Source organism: Kockiozyma suomiensis, assembly GCF_038497685.1.
Source record: "Kockiozyma suomiensis strain NRRL Y-17356 unplaced genomic scaffold V2V93scaffold_3, whole genome shotgun sequence".
NCBI classification, from domain to species: domain Eukaryota; kingdom Fungi; phylum Ascomycota; class Lipomycetes; order Lipomycetales; family Lipomycetaceae; genus Kockiozyma; species Kockiozyma suomiensis.
This window is the reverse complement of record NW_027117666.1, coordinates 184,533-202,604: the sequence shown is the minus strand read 5'-3', so window position 1 is coordinate 202,604 and position 18,072 is coordinate 184,533. Positions and strand designations below refer to the sequence as shown.

The 18,072-nt window shown below is 43.2% G+C and overlaps 8 protein-coding genes across 8 annotated transcripts; 3 read left to right on the top strand and 5 right to left on the bottom strand.

Annotated features, from left to right (window-relative positions):
- Positions 1–107: 107 nt before the first annotated feature.
- Positions 108–735, top strand: V2V93DRAFT_378538 (uncharacterized protein; the record flags this gene model as incomplete). Its single annotated transcript, XM_066911962.1, has 4 exons — positions 108–225; positions 287–413; positions 477–609; positions 664–735. The coding sequence occupies 4 exons, from the start codon at positions 108–110 to the stop codon at positions 733–735; spliced, it is 450 nt and encodes a 149-aa protein (XP_066767311.1).
- Positions 736–926: 191 nt separating this feature from the next.
- V2V93DRAFT_365208 (WD40-repeat-containing domain protein) lies at positions 927–3,718 on the bottom strand. Its single transcript, XM_066909024.1, has 3 exons — positions 3,440–3,718; positions 3,228–3,379; positions 927–3,174 (listed from the first exon to the last, which is right to left on the bottom strand). Exons 1-3 carry the CDS (start codon positions 3,635–3,637, stop codon positions 981–983), a joined length of 2,544 nt encoding a protein of 847 aa, XP_066767310.1. The 5' UTR covers positions 3,638–3,718; the 3' UTR covers positions 927–980.
- Positions 3,701–5,310, bottom strand: V2V93DRAFT_365207 (uncharacterized protein). The gene is made up of 3 exons (XM_066909023.1): positions 5,101–5,310; positions 3,963–5,039; positions 3,701–3,892 (listed from the first exon to the last, which is right to left on the bottom strand). Exons 1-2 carry the CDS (start codon positions 5,114–5,116, stop codon positions 4,069–4,071), a joined length of 987 nt encoding a protein of 328 aa, XP_066767309.1. The 5' UTR covers positions 5,117–5,310; the 3' UTR covers positions 3,701–3,892; positions 3,963–4,068.
- Positions 5,311–6,406: 1,096 nt separating this feature from the next.
- V2V93DRAFT_365204 (tRNA synthetases class I-domain-containing protein) lies at positions 6,407–10,159 on the bottom strand. Its single transcript, XM_066909022.1, has 6 exons — positions 9,984–10,159; positions 9,857–9,905; positions 9,746–9,796; positions 9,623–9,681; positions 9,464–9,569; positions 6,407–9,404 (listed from the first exon to the last, which is right to left on the bottom strand). The coding sequence occupies exons 2-6, from the start codon at positions 9,870–9,872 to the stop codon at positions 6,493–6,495; spliced, it is 3,144 nt and encodes a 1,047-aa protein (XP_066767308.1). The 5' UTR covers positions 9,873–9,905; positions 9,984–10,159; the 3' UTR covers positions 6,407–6,492.
- Positions 10,160–10,264: 105 nt separating this feature from the next.
- Positions 10,265–12,067, bottom strand: V2V93DRAFT_403638 (P-loop containing nucleoside triphosphate hydrolase protein). Its single transcript, XM_066912628.1, has 2 exons — positions 12,016–12,067; positions 10,265–11,948 (listed from the first exon to the last, which is right to left on the bottom strand). Exons 1-2 carry the CDS (start codon positions 12,026–12,028, stop codon positions 10,342–10,344), a joined length of 1,620 nt encoding a protein of 539 aa, XP_066767307.1. The 5' UTR covers positions 12,029–12,067; the 3' UTR covers positions 10,265–10,341.
- Positions 12,068–12,283: 216 nt separating this feature from the next.
- V2V93DRAFT_321463 (uncharacterized protein) lies at positions 12,284–12,613 on the top strand (the record flags this gene model as incomplete). Its single annotated transcript, XM_066907359.1, has 1 exon — positions 12,284–12,613. One exon carries the CDS (start codon positions 12,284–12,286, stop codon positions 12,611–12,613), a length of 330 nt encoding a protein of 109 aa, XP_066767306.1.
- A 218-nt stretch (positions 12,614–12,831) lies between these two features.
- On the top strand, positions 12,832–15,176 carry V2V93DRAFT_149552 (uncharacterized protein). The gene has a single exon (XM_066906868.1). It carries the CDS (start codon positions 12,947–12,949, stop codon positions 14,957–14,959), a length of 2,013 nt encoding a protein of 670 aa, XP_066767305.1. The 5' UTR covers positions 12,832–12,946; the 3' UTR covers positions 14,960–15,176.
- A 217-nt stretch (positions 15,177–15,393) lies between these two features.
- Positions 15,394–17,871, bottom strand: V2V93DRAFT_321761 (uncharacterized protein; the record flags this gene model as incomplete). The annotated part of the gene is made up of 7 exons (XM_066907374.1): positions 15,394–16,179; positions 16,406–16,458; positions 16,627–16,989; positions 17,163–17,289; positions 17,349–17,405; positions 17,470–17,553; positions 17,602–17,871. The coding sequence occupies 7 exons, from the start codon at positions 17,869–17,871 to the stop codon at positions 15,394–15,396; spliced, it is 1,740 nt and encodes a 579-aa protein (XP_066767304.1).
- Positions 17,872–18,072: the final 201 nt, after the last annotated feature.

The following is an 18,072-nucleotide window of genomic DNA, read 5'->3' as shown; positions in this document are numbered from 1 at the left end:
TTCGTCATTCACAAAATACATTGGCAACTTTGTTAACTCAGCAACTCTGCGGTTGTTTGTCCTTATCAATCTATATCTAGATATATATTTTGATATAATATACAGCAATGGCGCCTCACGACCTTCGCACGCTGCCATATTACGTTGCCGATCCGACCCCGTTGCCTGAGGGCATCCCCAAGGTTCCCGAGGTTGGCGCTACCTCGGCGCCTTTGCTTTCAGTCAGTATGAAATTCACGGTGATTTTGTAATTGAGACTATGTCTCATTTTTTTCTTGTTTTATAGGTTATTTCATCGGTGCTAGATGTCAGGCATATAATGACAACTTCATGCTCTGTCGGAGTCAGAGTAAGACTCCTCAAAAAGACTGTCTTTATGAGGGACGACGAGTGACGCGATGCGCTATCTCTGTGTATGTTGTGGTCACCAGAATTAATCTTTTTGAATACTAGTTGCTAATTGTTGTCCGTTGTAGCTTGGAGGATATTAACAAGCATTGCGCCGAGACTCTCAAGACTCACTATACCTGTCTTGAGAACGCGAACCACGAACTGAGCAAGTGTAGATTAGAAGAAGCCTACCTAAACAAATGCGTGAAGACCTTTTTAGTATGTTATGAGTTTTTTTTATATTTCGAGTTTAATGCTAACCCCGCTTTCAAGAACCTGGATAAAGTCCTTCCTGGAGCTGATGGAATACCAGTTCATGAGCGAAACGTCAAGATTCTAGATTAAATCTCACAATCCCCTCGCATCACTTCTTCATCTTCTAAATTCATTAAACTCACAGCATTTGAATCTATCCAAATTGTCGCGTCGGATATTTTCTTATTATATTGTACAGTCTGTGACGTATGTCGGTGTCGGTCTGGCATGTGGTTCTCATTTTATTACTACCGTCCTTTTTTTTATATTTATGTTTTGGGTTACAACAATATTATAACATTTATAGATTCACATATGTCTACTACTAATACAAATCAATCATATTGCTCTCCCTGTCTTCGCTCAATCTCCCTATTTATCTTCTCTGCCAACGAATCCATATCATAGCGCACTGCAATTTTACTTGCCGCAGTTAATGCGTTTTCTTTATGAATCATCAATATCAGTCCATAAGCCTTTGCATCATATCCACCAATGCGGCATAAAATCTGCAACTGCTGTAAGGCAACTTTATCAAGCGCAAGCTCTCGTTTTGAAATCTCGTCTCGTTGCTCATCATCCATTGCAGACTCGTCTCCACCGCAATAAGCCAATACGCCGTCTTTGTAAAGCTGTAGAAGCACTTTTTCTCGTAAATACTGTTCTTCAAGCTTCATGCTGTCAATTGCTTCTCTTTGCTGTGCACCATCGGTCTCATTGGCTTTAGTTGCCAAGGCAGAGAATAAAGGTAGTTTGATCTCAAGCTCAGATGCAATAGGAAGAGGAAGGTAAGGATACTTCTCGCCACCTTTCAAAATGATACAGCTGAATTTATTCTCAGTCACTCCCAGAGGCCAGAACGACTCATCTGGATTATTGCGGCCCATGGCTTTGGTATCGAGAAGAGGGACCCATTTTGCCTGCAGTGGTTGACGCCAATGCATAAGAACGAGAAGCGCGCCCTCTGAATCAAAGATGCAAGGATCTCCTTCTTCAGAGAAAAAAAGAGATTTAAGACTGGCCTCGTACGGAATATCAACAAAATCATTTTTCTGTAAAGTCTCGTCAAACTTTACATTTTCAAGCGTGTAAATCAATTTCCCAGATCCATCGCCTTGGTTTCTCACAATCATCAAAAAGTCATGGAAGCAGGCGCAGCAAACGACAGAGTTGCTAGACTGCCGATAGATTCGAATAGGAGAACCAAAATTATTAAATACTCGCACATATCCTTTTGAAGAACATACGACAGCAGCAGTTTCGGAAAGAGCAATAGAGGTTATGGTCTCTTCAGGGAACGTCTGGTCCCAGCTATCAGCAAGACTGCCGTGACTTCTAAAGAATATTCGCGACCCTTTGCCGCTCTCATCATCAGCAGCAAAGAGTGCCGCGTTTGCAGTCATGCATGCCTTGTCATAGCGAAAATGATCAGTAAAATGGTATTCACGATTACTCTCGCGATCGAAAAAATTAACAGTCACTGTGTTATATTCTAGCTGATTCACAGTCCAAATGTATCCAACTGGTGTCAAAGCCAGATATCGACGTTCATTAATGAACGGCGTACTTCCAGGCTGAAATGCTTCATGCTGTGTACGTTGCAACACACTCACGAACCGTCTCTTATTACTAGCAAAGTCATCCGCATATCGTTCATTAGCGTAATGTCGCTTCCGGGGACTACCCATCGAGTCGCTGTCTGGCACAAGGTCAGGAATATATCCTGCACCGTCGTCATCCTCGATCCACTCACGCTGAACTTCCTCTAGGTCGTCGTAATCAAGCATATCTTCAAACCCTCCATCATTACGAACACTAATAGGTCTATGTCCATCAAGTTTTGCCTCAACCTCAGAATTAAATGTGTTAATCCGTGCTCGAGGAACGGCTGCGCCAGCGTCGGGGTCATTGATCAATGGCGCAGGATAAATAGATTTACCAAACGGCATATCCAATTTCTCGGGTACGACTTCCAAGATTGTATACAATTGTCCCATATTGGTGACAAATGAAATCTGGTTCTTGAGGGGATGCCAGGCCAAAGAGATCACATTTCTGTAACTAAACTTGCTGACAATGTTCTGAGTCTTTGTGTCCCAAATCAGAATTTTACCATCCGAGCCTGCAGTTGCCAAATAAGCACCGTTGGGCGACCATGAGAAATCATTAATTGGTCCCATATGTCCGCTAGTGAACGAGCGTTCGACTAACCAAGTGCTTCGATTGATTGTAATTACATCTCTCGTCTTATTTTGCGTAGCGAAAACGCGTCCGTCAGGATGCCACGCAACTTTGATTGACTTTTCATCAAGCTCATCTTCAATTGCGGCTGTAATACCTTCAAAAGACTTGACAAGTTCTGGCTCTTCAGAGCTGATGCTAAAAATCCGAATTGTACCATCAAAACTTGCGGTCGAGACTAAGACGCCATTAGGGTGAAACGAAATGTGTTTTACACCTTGACGATGGCCTGAAAGTGAAAGAGTACGCGTGATATCTTTTGTGTTCACCAACTTGACAGTGGTATCACTAGATGCTATGTTAGTACTATCAATACATCAAAGAGGATCACAATCGCTTACTCTCCAGCTAGCGCCACCCACTGGCCATCTGCACTGAACGCAAGATCCCGAAATGGCATTGATTGACGCATCAGCATATTCTCTACATCGCTTGTTTCCATAGAAAACAAAGAGGCAGTGCCATCTTCCGAACACGTTGCGAAATGTGTTTTCTAGTGACGTTAGTAATCACGTACCACTGGGATCAAACTACGAATACACGTTGTACTCACAGAAGCAGCAATTCCAGTCATATCACTCTCGTGATGTTCTGTAGATACTGGTTCATCGCTCGGGGAATCGACAGTGAATTTGCGAATAAGTCGGTTGGTGCCGACGGAGAGTAAGTACTTGCCGTCTCCAGAGTACGCGACCCGTGTTAACCCAGGTGGATGAGCGTACTTCGGCACCACATTTTGCGGCTGGTTCATCTTCTAGATTATGTACTATGATATCAAACGTTTGAATTAGAAAAGAGAAGATATAGAGACGGTGGGGAGGAGGCTATGAAGAATGGGCTTGGGATGTGTGGCTTTACGCGTCTGTCTCATAGGATGTGGGTTAAGGGTTTATAGATTGACGCGTCTTCTACGCGTGCCTGTTGAGAGCTATGATAACTTCGTAAATTACTTTCACAGCCACAACTTCATTGCCTGAAAAATATTCCGCTCAGATTTAAAAGAACACTTAGAGCATAATAAAAGAAAATTAGCCCCATTAGCCGGCTAAAAGTAAAACACAGTAAACGCCACATACAGTCAAGGTGAAAATCACCCAGGTATTAATTTAGTTATGCGTACTCAAGCACTATAAAACTCATGTTTAAGCGAATAGATCTCGTGTTTAAGTTGAATAACTGATTTCATTTAGCAGGAGGCTGGTCATCATTATCATTGGAATCATTACGCCGCTCATGGTCTTGGCCCATATCCTTGGCCTTCAAACTTTCATCTCTGGCCTGGCGACATTTTGCCAAAGCATTAGACACTAACTTGGGGTCAACGTCTGGTATGCCTCGCTCTCGACGCTTAGCATTGATGATTGTTACCGGAATATTTCTAGAAAGCTCTGCTCCAGCATAACTCAAATCCTTTAGTAAATTCCGCTCATCGTTGGAAAGGCTCTTTTGCGAAATCAAGTCCTGCGAAAAGTCGTGATTATGTAAAATGTTGGATGACTTCACATACCAGCATCCTGATTTTTTGTGATGCCAGCAGTTCAGAAAAAATGGACAGTCTGTAGAACGGGTAGTGCCGTAGCTAGCTCGGCGTTTGCGACTATCGTCATCTTTGCGGGTGTATTTTGAAGTTTTCGATCGCTTCCAGCATTGTATTCTGATATGTTCAGGACGAGAAGATGTTCGTGATAGTCGAAACCCAGAGACTGTTGCGTATCGATTAAGATGTAGTAAAAGCGCATCTTTAGAAGGGAATGTCTGTGTCAGATCAAGTTTCTCGTCCGGAGCAATTAGTAAAGACGATGCAAATGCAGCAAAATCTACATCGTTTCCCTCAGATATGCGGTCAGAATCTCGTTGCTCTGTATGTTCCTGTTGCTGTTTTTCAGAGTTTTGGGAAATCTGATTATTTTCAACTTGCGAGCCTTTTTGAAGCTCTTCTTGCTCTTGTTGCTCTTGCAACTCTTGTAGTTGGTGATCAATAACATGCCGATGTAAGTCGTGATGATGTACCGGCAGTTGTTGATGATGATGTAGAATATGGTTTGGTTCGTCTGAATCGGGAAGAGATGAGAGTGTGGAAGTCAATGAGAGATGAGTAGCCGCCTCTGACAAGGTCGCGTCTTGCAGGTGCACTGATGAGATTGATGATGTGACTAAAAACAGCTATTAGACCAAACCAGACAACAATATGAATCAGCATGAAATTGAGCATACAGTCTGTTATATCCATGTTGACAATTTTCAATATATTCGCTGCCGAGTATAGGATTTCGGAATCATTGAAATGGCTAAACAAGACGCTAAATATTCCAGAGAATAGCAAGCGGTAAAACCATAAGTGATCACAATTTCGAGATATAAAAGCGAAGTTATGCGAGTATAAACGTGGAGGCGGCTATTGTTGCTTTGAAAGCCGAAATGATGAGCTAGAGTGGATGGAAGGCAATGTGCTTTTGGGTTAGGGTCACGCAATCTGAAGGTCTTTCGGATCTCTTTATATACTTTGATCTGTTTATTATTCTAGACTCGGTTAACTTCAGAAAGGAGAGAAAAAGGATCGTTAAGCAGTTAAGCAGGTACTAGGCAGTTAGTTCCATCTAATCGAAGCTAGAATGTGGAATAAGTCATTTGATATCGGTTTAATATCATCCAAGTATTTTAAAATCTGCGTGTATTGTGTAATGAGCAAATAGTAAGATAATAGAAAAGGATTATAAACAGTAATGAATATGTATGAAATATACTCAAAAATCAAGCAAATCTTCACATAAAGCTGATATTGTAAGTATACACGTTTGCGCGGAGGGTCTCTAAGCGCGACGCGTCTCTTCACAAAGGGATAATCTCGTTCTCAGGCGGGGCCTTTTTATTATCGCATCACTACAATAATCATTAGCTAGAATACAACCACGACATGTCCGCCTCTGAGGAGCAAAATGATCAGTCTCAATTGACAGAACAGGAAAAACTAGTTGTAACTGAGCTACAGAAAATACTCCTCACCTGTTCAGAAATGTGAGTATCGTCTTACATATACTCATGCACGCAGTAGTCATCTAATCCTCAACACAGAAATACAAATCTCGAACAAGCTATAGCAATGGTACGATCTGACGGTGCTCATTCAGTTGCTGCTGCTGCTGCTCTCAAACATGCTCGCGACGCCTTTAGATTGCTCGACGGTCTCGATCCCTCGACCAACGCGTGAGGAAAAGTACGACGCGCGAAAGCCCCAACTATCGTCTTTCAACTGCATCGGGCTGAAGAAAAAGAACAAAATCTACTGTCAGCTTTAGAATACTTCCTCGATTTCTAGACTCGAGCGCGCAAGCGGTGTTATAAAGTATTGCGAGTCAGGACAATCCTCGCGGCTGCTGTGTCGCGGCTTCTGAAGGTCCTTCAAAGCGATTATGTATCGCATTTACTTATCGTTCATGCGCAAGTCTCAGTCTGATAGTGGCTACAGGTCTCACAGAGACTAGAATCTTCGAATACATAAGCTACGCAGATCTATGAGAAATGAAATAAAGGTGTTCTTTGAATTATTTTTGAATATGGTATTACTTCGGCTTTATAGTAGCAAATCTTCAGAGTACAATATAAAATCTATACACGCAATCTCTCAAAATCAGAAATCATAGATTTCAAACTCTCTATCTCTGACTGAAATGTATCCAATTTTGTCTTGTTGGCCTCCTTGGCCTCAGGTTTGGCCTTTGTCTCGTAATCCTTATTAGCCATCGTCTTTTCCAAAGCAGCTTGGCTGGAAAGTACCTTGCTCAGTCTGGACTCAGCCTTCTTGATCTCGGCATCGGCATCGACTTGACCCTTAAGCAAAATACCGACGGTAATGTCTTTCGAAACGGTAGCAACACCAGTTCCCTCAGGGAAAGCTTCGTCGGCCATAATGACAACGAGCGAATCGTAAGACTTGATCAGAGCACTGATACTACTGACCTGAGCCTCGATAGCAGCCTTGTCCTCAGACTTGACAACCTGAACAAAAATCTTACCGCCCTTGAGAATACCGTATTGAGTAAGTAACGATCTAGCACTCTTAACCACAGAGAAAACGAGGTCGTAAACAGCGGCAGATTTTGAGTCATCAAGTTCGGCAAGATAAGTCGGGTACTTGGCCTTGGTGATGGTAACCGTTTTATCTCCCTCTCTTCTCGGGATGCGCTGCCAGAGCTCTTCGGTCAAGAAAGGCATAAACGGATGAATAAGCTTGAGGGCACCATCCAGGCAAGTGTAAAGTGTATTCCGAGCACTCAACTGCTCCTCTGCAGTGCCTTCTAAAATAAGAGACTTGGAATTCTCGATATAAACATCGCAAAGCTCATATAACCAAAAGTTGTAAACAGCTGTCGTGGCACCCAAAAAGTCACGTTTCTCCAGAGCTTCGTTAGTCTCTTTGGCAGCCGCACTAAACTTGTGCAAAATCCATTTCTCGACGAGAGACTCTTTGCCGGTAACGACAATGTCCGAAGGAGGCACATAGCCCTCTCCAAGACGCATCAAAGCAAACTTGGTCGCCTGGTAGATTTTGTTGCAAAACTTTCTGTAACCCTCAAGTCGAAGAATATCGAGGTTAATATCTCTATTTCCAGTAGTGTAGGCACAGAGAGCAAATCTCATAGCATCAGTTCCGCACTGTGGTATTCCGTTAGGGAAACTTTGCTTTTGTCCAGCCTCTGCCTTGGCAATCTCACGCTCATCAAGATTTCCTTCGCGCAATTTGGCGTGCAAATCCGGTAGAGAGAGACCGGTTGTGACGTCAAGAGGATCAACGACATTGCCCAGGGACTTGGACATCTTTCGGCCTTGAGCATCGCGAATAAGCGAATGAAGATAAATCTCCCTGAATGGAACTGATCCAGTCAGCTTGATTCCCATCATAGCCATTCTGGCGACCCAGAAAAACATAATATCCCATCCAGTCTCCAACATAGACATCGGGTAAAAGTTTGCAAGATCTTTGCTGTCAGTGTTGGGCCATCCCAAGGTAGAGAAGGGCCACAATCCCGAAGAAAACCAAGTGTCAAGAACATCCTCGTCCCATTCAAGAGTAAACTCCTGACCAGGGAATTTGGCAGCAGCTTTCTGTCTGGCTTCCTCCTCATCGTTACCTGCAATCCACCACTTGTCTTCGATTCTGTCCTGCTCAACACCCTCTATCTTGACAAAATAAACGGGGGCTCGGTGTCCCCACCAGAGTTGACGAGAAATGCACCAATCTTGAATATTTTCCATCCAGTAAAAAAACTCAGCGTCAAAACCTTTTGGTTCAAGAACCATATCACCCTTCTTCAAAGCCTCAACCACGGCATCAGCCATAGCGCGCTGGCGAACCCACCACTGAGGCTTCATAACAGGCTCAATGACATCGCCGGACTTTGAGCATATTGGAATGCTCATCTCGTTGTCCTTCTTCTCAATGAAAAGGCCAGCTTCAGTCAGTTTATCAACAACAGCCTTACGAGCATCAAATCGCTTCATTCCCTTCCATTCACCGCAATTTGCATTCAGAAGACCGTCATCTGTGAAAATATTGATAAACTCAAGGCTATGACGCTTTCCGGTAGCGTAATCGTTGGCGTCATGAGCAGGTGTAATCTTGACGGCACCAGTACCAAACTCCATATCAACAGCCTCCGCATCGGTTATAATCGGTAAGCGTCTGTTAACAAAAGGATGTACAACAAACTTTCCGTGGAGATGCTTGTATCTTGGATCGTCGGGATGGACCGCAACAGCCGTATCACCAAACATGGTTTCGGGTCGGGTGGTGGCAACAATTAGTTTCTCATCCGAGCCTTCGACGCGATAAGCAAAAGAAGTAATTACACCAAACTCGACAGGCTGATCATATCCAGGTACTGGAAGTAAGGTCTTTGCTTTGATTTCTTTGTTGTCGACCTCAAGATTAGACAGAGTAGTATTGAGAGCCACGCACCAGTTCACAAGTCGGTTGTCGCGGTAAATAATACCTTCCTCAAAAAACTGAATGAATGTCTTGCGAACGGCAGCAGACAAATTCTCGTCCATAGTGAATGCTTCACGAGTCCAGTCGTAGGAGGCTCCAAGGCGCTTAGACTGGTTCTTAATACGAACATAGTACTCGTTCTTCCAGTCCCAGACACGGTTTACAAACTCTTCACGACCAATGTCGTGACGGGTAATTTTATGCTTTTTCCACAACATCTTCTCAACGACAGACTGGGTACTGATACCGGCGTGATCGAATCCAGGAAGATAGAGAACAGTTTTTCCTCGCATACGCTCCCATCTAATCAAAGCATCTTGAAGGGATACAGTTAAAGCGTGGCCAATATGAAGGGCACCGGTGATATTAGGAGGGGGAGCTGGAATGGTAAATACACCCTCAGGTTTTATCTTGCCATCGGAAGTGAGCTCTGGTTCAAAAAACCCCTCTTTTTCCCACCATTCGTACCATCTAGATTCAACAATCTGAGGGTTATAAGATTTCAAAGCTGGGTGATCAAGATCCTGCAGAACTTTACAGCATTGTTGTCAATAACAGAGCTTGAAATGTGCAATACATAGGGCAACGTACTCTTTTTCTCTCCGACGGGAGTAAGCTCGACGTACTCCGCAACAGGCTCTTCTTTCTTGGCAGCTTTCTCTGCCTTGTCAGCTTTGCCTGGCTTCGCGACTTGTTTCTAAACACACAATCAGACAACGGCTCTCGTCATTCATATCAATAGAGGCTTACCTTCTTCTCCTTCTCTAAAAACTTGGCCATCTTCTCAGCCTTCTTCCGCTCCTTCTCGACTGTATCATCAAATTAAATTCAGGCAAATCCAAATAATATTTTAATAAAATATAAAATACATACGCTCTTTCGCCGTCTTCTGCTTGGGCTGTTCTGCCGTGGGAATGGCAGGAGCTATATGTCTTCGATCAGCACTCATTCTATAGATATTCAAAGCAATAAATAATACACTACCTGCTTCAGAGGCCATGTTGCGACTTATAAAATATCGATAATGAGGGTCCTAAGCATTATATCGTTAACCACTATATTAAAACTACGGAAATGAGGCAATACTCTAGCTAGGCAAGCGAGGACATACCAGATGGTTAAAAGAGGATCCGTAACGAGCAATTCGACGGCTACACCGCACAGAAGATAGTCTAATCAGCGACGTGGTGAATAGGCACTCAAGCTGCTAAATAATAGCTGGATATATTAGGTAACTATCAAGTTAAAGTCGAGATTAATCAATGACTGTGAAGTTGTGAGTCAAGGTCCTCTCTTCCCCATTCAATTTTTTTCTGGCCTACTTAATTTTTAGTTCTGGTACCAGGCCCATACAGCTTACATTAGTTATTATGTAAGTTATGTATAATACTATGCCATAATTAAAAACTTTTATATTTGCCATTATACTAAAACAAATCGTACGATCGCCATGAACTGATACACTTGGATCATCCCTCAAGCTCTTCGTCACTTCTCGCATCTTCAGCATTCCAGAGACCATCGAGACTAAACTCTTTAGCCCATTCTTGAACAATTTCCTTATGTTCAACATTCTTGCCTTCCTTGTTTTTTAATACTGTAACACCTGTTCCCATAGCGTCTTTCGGGGACTCCGCAGGAGGCATGACCCATCTCTGAATACGACCATCGCGCCAGTCAGTAATAACAGTAATGGCAGCAGCTTGCAAATTAGGAATGCCACCTTTTCCAATTCTTCCACGCTTGCGAGCTACATTTACAAGAAAATCTGTAGACTTGTCAAATCTTCCATTCTCAGTAAGCCGTGGCATAAGAGCGGGAAGGTCGTAGTATTTCATCAAACTCTCCCATAGTTCAGGTACAGACTCAAGATATTGAATGAGCATTGTTACTGCGGGAATAGCATCGGTTATCTGCTTAGGAGGTAAAGCTCCAACAAGTAGTAATCGAGCATCCTTGGCTACCTGTTCATCCATTCCATCAACTGTTGCAGTTGTGGACGGGAATACAATACCCGGGGAGTCAAGCAGCTTCAATTTACTGTCGAGCTTGACCTCACGCATCGAAGTTGTGACACCTGCTTCAGCACCAACTGGGCAGACAGTCTTGCGACCACCAATCCTGTTTGTAAGTGCATTGATGATGGATGATTTTCCAACATTTGGATATCCGATGATTCCAACAGAAATGGATCGTTTCAGATTCGACTTATTGGCAAAAGATTTGAGGGCACGAAGGAGGTTCGTAGCAGTTCCTTGAGTTGTGATATCTTTTTTGTTCAAATGTTGGGCATTTGGAGCAGCGGAGGATGCACGAACACATACAACTGGGAAGAAGTTCTTCAAGTACGTCTCCCATGCTTTCTGAACATGAGCAGGCACGAGATCAATTTTGTTCAAGACGAAGATGAGACGTTTATCCATGGATCCATAAATTGATTTTTCGACCTCAATAGAACGAGTGCCTTCGGGATCACGAGCATCAAGTACATAGAGGATAACGTCTGATGCATCGACGACTGATTTGAATACCTTATCAAATGACTTTCGCGAATTTTCTAATGAGCTAGAGCCGGTTCCAAAACCAGACCATTCGCTGTCATCGTCAGCCTCCCCATTTGATTCGTTACCATCCTCTTCCATCTCATCATCGTTGTCTTCATCCTCTTCGTAGTTCCTAGCAATCTTCTTAGCGTAAGCCATTAGAGCGTTCATTTCGCCTCCTTTCTCCAGTTGTTCATCGTCGTCAACTTCCATGTCGTCATCTTCGGAGTCAACGGCCATATCATCGTCTACATCATTCTCTTTTGCCAGTCGACCCTTTTCCTTGTTCTCTTTGCGTCTCTGCTCTCGCTCAAGTTTCGCGGCTTCCTTCTCACGCATTAACTCCTCAATGATCTTATTTTTGTAAGGAAAGGAGTTCGGAATCTGATCAATATCCAATTTCCCAGAGTTTTTCACCCGACTCTTCCAAGTAACGTCTTTTTTGGCCTCCTTTTTATTTTTGCGTCTGGTGGCAGCTGCCTTCTTCTTGATGCCTTCGCGCATCTTGGTGGAAGTGCGTTTGCTGGTAGGCCCTAAGAACATACCAATATATTAGTAAAGACTCACAATATAATATACAAACTAGTAAGATATGCCTACTTCGAATCCTCATTTTGAAAAGCGCAAGGTTGGCGTCTTAAGATCTCCGTTGCCAAAATGCAAAATATACACAAAAATTTCTCTGGGAAGAAAAATTGACTATAAGGCTTTGGGTTAGGGTGTTTATTGGGAGATGCAGAAAGTTTACGTAGGCTCAGTGAAATTTGAAAAAAATACAATGTATATCAGCTGCTTATCTGCTTATCTCCTTTGAAGAAATCTCTTTGGGTATCCAGATAATCAATGTATTTATAGTCATTGGCGGAAAATGTCTTCAATCAAGGATGTACTTGCTAATCAGTCCTTCTTTTCACCTTATACGGAGCAGCTGAAGACCACCTTAGAAGCTTTTCGAAAGCGAATCACTGAAGTCGAAGCCGAAGCGAAAAAATATAAATCTCTTTCTGAAACTTTAGAGGCTTATCCAAGGTTTTTGAGTAAAGAAGTAAATGTCAAGGTAAGTCCTAGAGCAATCGTCAAAGCTCAAGTTGTCCACACAAATGAGATATATACCTCAATCGGCGATGGTTATGTTATTCAGCAATCTGCTTATAACGCCGCCAGAATGGCAGAGCGCAAAGCAAAAAGTATGTACTGAATTTTTGATGCTAAAAATATGGTTGCTTATCTCAGTATTCAGATTTGCAGGAAGGAAAGGTGCAACTCATATCTCAAGTCTCTGATCTAGAGCGAAAGCTGTCGCAGCTAGAAATGATCAGCCAGCCAGATCAACTGGTTCTTGACGAAGAATCCGGCCTTCCTGTGATGGAAATACGCGAAGATCTGGATGAGGATGGAAATGTTATAGGTTTGATCTACTGTGGTTTCTAAAATTTTACTGATCTCTAACTATTGTGCTTTAGGAACTAATATTACCCCCCAAGCGACAACTGGTCTAGAGCAATTCGCAGAAGACAGATTGAGCGATATCATGGAAAAATTTAACGCTAAAAACAAAGATGGCTCTGGGTTCAAAGATGGAGAAGACTCCCAGTCAAAGCGAATCCCTAACGGCGGATTGACTGCTTCCGCGCGAAGTACTGTTAAAGATAGATCGACAAAGGATACGACATCTCTGTCTAATGTTGATATCGCTTCCAAATACTTGTCTAGCGATTTAGATAGTCAACAGGTCTCTGACAACACCGAAGAAATGAAGTCGCCTCCAAAGGCACCAGCTGCAATGCAGGCACATTCTTCTATAGCCTCTCAGATATCAAATGCTCAACCGAAGTTGGAGGCGAATTTTATTCAGAAGTCGGGCGATGTTACTGACGGCAAAAATTCGTCTGCAAGTAATTATCATGCTACCCAGGATGCAAAACCGGTCATTACATCTATAGCAGAACATTCGCTTAACCAGCCAAGCGCGCCGGCCAAACAAGCAAAAAAGTCATCTATATCCTCTTTCAAATCTAAGAATTTTGCTCCTCCTCCTCCAGAGCCTTCTCCACCAGTATCTCCCTCATCAAGATCTCCTGCAAAGCCTGTAAAGTCAAGCGGTTCTAGAATACCGAATGGCCTTCTTGAGCTGGAAAAAATTGCTCTAGATTTGGAGGAGGAGGATGAAGACGACAGCGATTTCGATTCAGAGCTTTTAGACATTGAAGTTTCTGAGGGATCTCTTGCGTGGTCATTAGCTAAAAATAGCGACAATGAAGATTATGACTCTGATAACTCGTACGGTGACGATGATGACGAAGAGAACGAAGATGAGTTTGGCCGTACCCGGGGTAGCTTTTTTCCATGGCTCCCCCGCGGTATAAATACGCCAGTCAGATATAGCAACTCTCCTCTTCGCGGGAGCGAATCGTCTGTACCAGAAGATATATCTTCTAGTTTTTCCGGATTGAAAGCGGTCGATGGTGCAGCTCTAGAAACTGAGGCAAACCTTGAGCCTGAGGACTCATCTCAGTCTGAATCCTCAAAGCAAGTCAGATTTTTAGAATCCGTTGCCGTACAGAAATTTTATTCAAAATCTCCCAGTTCGACTGTTGAAATAAAAGAGAGCAATAAATTATCGTCCGTTACCCTCAAACCCGGCGTTGATGATGAGGCTGTATTAAATACAAAGAAAATGTCTCGATTTAAGATATCTCGTCAGAAATCGGCTGCTGGGCGGCAAGCTGGAACCGGAAATTTTTTCAGTGCTTTGAATACAACAGAAGCTGATGATGCGGCTGGATCACCACCACTTACCTCTGATCCAAAGCCAGTGGATCCAAAGCCAGTGGGAAAAGTGTTTGGTGATGTCATTGAAAGAGATTATTCAGCTGCCGCAGCACCGCCAATTCTAAAGCCGTCGGTGGTCCCTAAAAAGTCGGCAGTAACTTCACTGCCGCCGATAGATTCAACAAAAAACTTGGCGCGCCGCAAAACTTCGAATCGACCAAAGCCTACAACCATCAGTCGACCTGTTCCTAAAAAGATAGTCGTTCCTCCTCTCGTTCATGAAAATATAGATGTGGAGAAACTTTTGAGAGAAAATGTTATTCCCAATTTCAATGCTAAAGAGGTTAGAGAAGCCATGGAGGCAGATGAGGAAGATGAAGTTTCTGAACAGCCGCTCCTTTCTGAAACGATTCTAGAGAGGCATTATGAACCTCCCGAAAAACCGACACGTAAATCGAAGCAGTCATTATTTAAAAAGATGGTGCAGGAAAAATCAGCAGAAGTAAATGTGGGCCGAGCAATTTTGACAGAAGAAGTGCCCGAAAATCAAGCAAAAGAAAGTGATCTTGATGAGAACGATGACTTGGATCCTGACATTCATCGCCAGGAGATAAGTGTTGCATATCATCGTCTCCGCCAAAAAATGATTGACAAGCAAAATGGGTATCATGTTAAACCTGAAGAAAGGGAATTTGTGCCTCTAGATGAAAATGGTGAAGTGTTGAAGGTTAGCCGGTTTATGAGTGCAAGGTTGGCTGATCGTGCCAGCTAGTCTTATAGTATCGAAAAATTTCATGATCAGTATTCAGTCTAATGGTCACATCTTTATCAACTGTTATAGAACCTTTATATTGGGTCTCACTGATTTGAATTATGAAATCATTGCATATGATGTAACCCTATGTTGGTGTACCGTGCCAACAAGAATATCCAGGGTGCTTGATCGCGATAAAGCATACATCTGTCGCCCGCGCGACAAGTTACAATATCATGATAGACTGCTATAGTTCACTAACTGCAGATCCATGCTGCGGTAAAAATGATTGTAGCTACTTTTTTCACGGCTGACATATGAAGTACGCAAATATTAGTAGTTATGTTATTGAAGTTATTTACAACGCAAGAAGACTTGAGCCCACGAGTGTTAAGCCAATACAGCTTGTAAAATCAGTAATTCATAGTTTCCCATACATTGTAAATATTTTTTTAGACTTTTTGTCGTTTAGAAAATTCATCTTGACTGGTGGCCATTGAGCCACTGCTCATGACATTAACCCTGCTCTCCGACATGTCACCCAAAGCATCAGGAGCTTGATCAGATCCACCAGTTGCCGCAGCTGTGAAAGTGGAATGAAGAGGCCGCTTGACTGATAAGAGAGACTTAGACGCACCACTGCCTGGCGGCATCCCTACTCGTCGTGTAGGATTCAGTCTTGGGTTCTCAAACATTCGCGGACTAACAGCGGCCGCAGGACTGTTTTCTAGTTGCGAGCGAGCCACTGGGCGAGATCGGGTATGATCAACGGTCTTGCGCATAGACGGACTCTGGAAGGAAACATCAAAAATTGCTGAGTTATCAACCGGCAATTCCTTTTGAACCGCTTCAGCTGCGCGAGCGCTAAAAAAACATGGAGATGCTATAGGAGTTGCTGCAGAATTGCCGGACTGATTGCCAGCATCCCCTACATGAGGTGTGATGCCTTCAACTAAAGCGAGCTCAGTGGCAGACGATAATGATCCGTAGTCAGACTCGTCATCATTTGGTGGAGTACTCTTGGGAAAGCCGGATGCGCTTGGTAGATTAACAGGGGGAGCAGTAGCGTTACTAGTCACAAGATTATGAACGCGGGGATGATTTACAGGCGGAACAGATGCCGCACGCAAATGGTCCGGCCTGTTTTCAGCTGTTGATGCTACACAACTATTTGGCCCAGATTGAGCTCGGCTGTGAGTCTCGTTCGCATACTCCACTCGTTGCTGATTTTCTCGATACTCAAGAGTAGAGCCTTGTTGTCGTTGTTGCTGTTGAACATGATCCTGAGGAGGTTTTTCTAACGACCTTTTTTGAGATATTTCTTGGCCCGACTGCTGATTTACATTTCTTGGCTGTTTAAAGACTCCTGCGCTATCATCTTTGGTCGCATAAGTTACTATTTCACCTCCATCATATCTACTTTCGTCAGTGGAAACGTAAAAAGTATTTAGATATAGGATATACATACGGCTCATAGTCTAAAATATCATCAGATCCTATATTGTACTCATCGAATTCTTAGGATAAAAGTTAGCTATTGTTCCTATATAGACAAACTAAGCGCGGTTGAATCTAAGATACACTCCGGTCCAAGTCCCAATCTATAGGATCCAGCACGCAAAGCAATAAAAAATAAAACTGAAAATGAAAATAAATAAAAAGAAAAGCTTCTGGAGTCTACACACCATTGTAATCTTCGATTAAGTCACTTCCAAAATCCATGTCAAAATCTTGACCCATAGTATTGTGGCGAGAGTGCGTCGCTGATACATATCCTTTAGAGACGTAGCTATCATCTGTTTCCATTCGAGTCTCCGGTCTAGGGGCAGAGTGTTGTACGGATATCTGTGCATTATGCATGATCTGCTGTGGCTGTTGCGGTACTTGCTTTCGTGACAGAGACGAGGCAGATTGATTGTCTTCATGTTCTGCGGATCTGATTTTAGAAACACCACCTTCTCGTCGATCAGATAGTGACTTGCTCCGAATCATCGCCTGATACTCTTCGGGTGCATTGGAATGGTTCGATGCTGGTCGCAAGTTGACAGCTCGAGTGGGTTTTATATCAGCTGCCGTTAGCTCCATTGCATGGCGGCGGCAAGCTTCGGCTTGTACGTCAGATCTGTATTCGACAGCACGATGCAGCGTCTCAGCTTCAATTTGTCGACGCTGAGATTTAGTATTAGTTAAAAGCTTATAGGCAATATGCAATCTGTATTACGTACTGGAGGATTAGGCAATTTGGTGATTTGGCGGACGTAATCATTATCGTAGAGGCAATTGCCAAGTAAAGGGCCAAACGCTCTGAAGCATCGTTTCAGTGCATCTGTCGTAGCCTCCTTCCGGCACTGTTAACACACATTAGTTGGCGGCTCTCAGCAACGAGCGTTCAAGTAAGTCAATATACCTTATCAAAGGCGGCATGCCACTGGCGTGCGTTATCGGTGTGGCCACTACCAACATCCTGGATACAGCCATATTCATTAGCAAAATTCGCATCTGTCATCGCATATATATCTCATTAGTACCTCGTGGAAAGTGCCATCTTTAAGTGTCACTCTAATCGTAACTGACATTACCAAGGAGTATCTTCCATCCTTATTTTGTTCCCTCTGAACCGAGTTAGTTGCATAGTCGCAAAAAAATCATTTTAGTCTTACGTGGTCAATAGAGACGTTTTTTATCTCTGAACTCCATCCGTTAAATCCGAACACTTCATTGGCAAGATTGAGCACCTTCCATCCTTCCAAGTAGTGAACTTTGCCTCCGCCAGCTCCCGGGCGTTGCGAGACGAACTCAGGACCAAGTTCACGCATTAGCCGTTCTTGAATAGATCTTGCTTCGTTGTTTGACCATCCTTTTTGACGCGCCATGAGTGAATTGGGATGTGGAGGAGCCCAAATGAAATGTTGGTCCCCTTCTGCAGGCATCGCGTCTCTCAGCGGAATGTATCGCAACGCAAATGCTAAAAAATAGAGCCTAACAAACTGGTAACAAATATAAACTATCCCTTCGCTCTTCAAAACTATTATATGATCAAAGCACGCAGAATTAATCGAATTTAACTGGTTCGGTTGAGTGCTACTCCAAAGATATCGCCAGTATATACAGTAAATACTTGCGTGTCTAGT

Excerpts from the sequence above, each read along its gene's own strand:
- V2V93DRAFT_149552 (XM_066906868.1), top strand. The coding sequence starts at position 12,947 with ATGGAAAAATTTAACGCTAAAAACAAAGATGGCTCTGGGTTCAAAGAT.
- V2V93DRAFT_365204 (XM_066909022.1), bottom strand. Across the intron at positions 9,682-9,745 it reads GCAGAAGACGGCGAAAGAGC|TCGAGAAGGAGCGGAAGAAG; the intron begins GTATGTATTTTA and ends TTGATGATACAG. Across the intron at positions 9,570-9,622 it reads TTTTAGAGAAGGAGAAGAAG|AAACAAGTCGCGAAGCCAGG; the intron begins GTAAGCCTCTAT and ends TTGTGTGTTTAG.
- V2V93DRAFT_365208 (XM_066909024.1), bottom strand. The coding sequence starts at position 3,637 with ATGAACCAGCCGCAAAATGTGGTGCCGAAGTACGCTCATCCACCTGGG. Across the intron at positions 3,380-3,439 it reads TGACTGGAATTGCTGCTTCT|AAAACACATTTCGCAACGTG; the intron begins GTGAGTACAACG and ends TAACGTCACTAG. Across the intron at positions 3,175-3,227 it reads TGGGTGGCGCTAGCTGGAGA|TGATACCACTGTCAAGTTGG; the intron begins GTAAGCGATTGT and ends CATAGCATCTAG.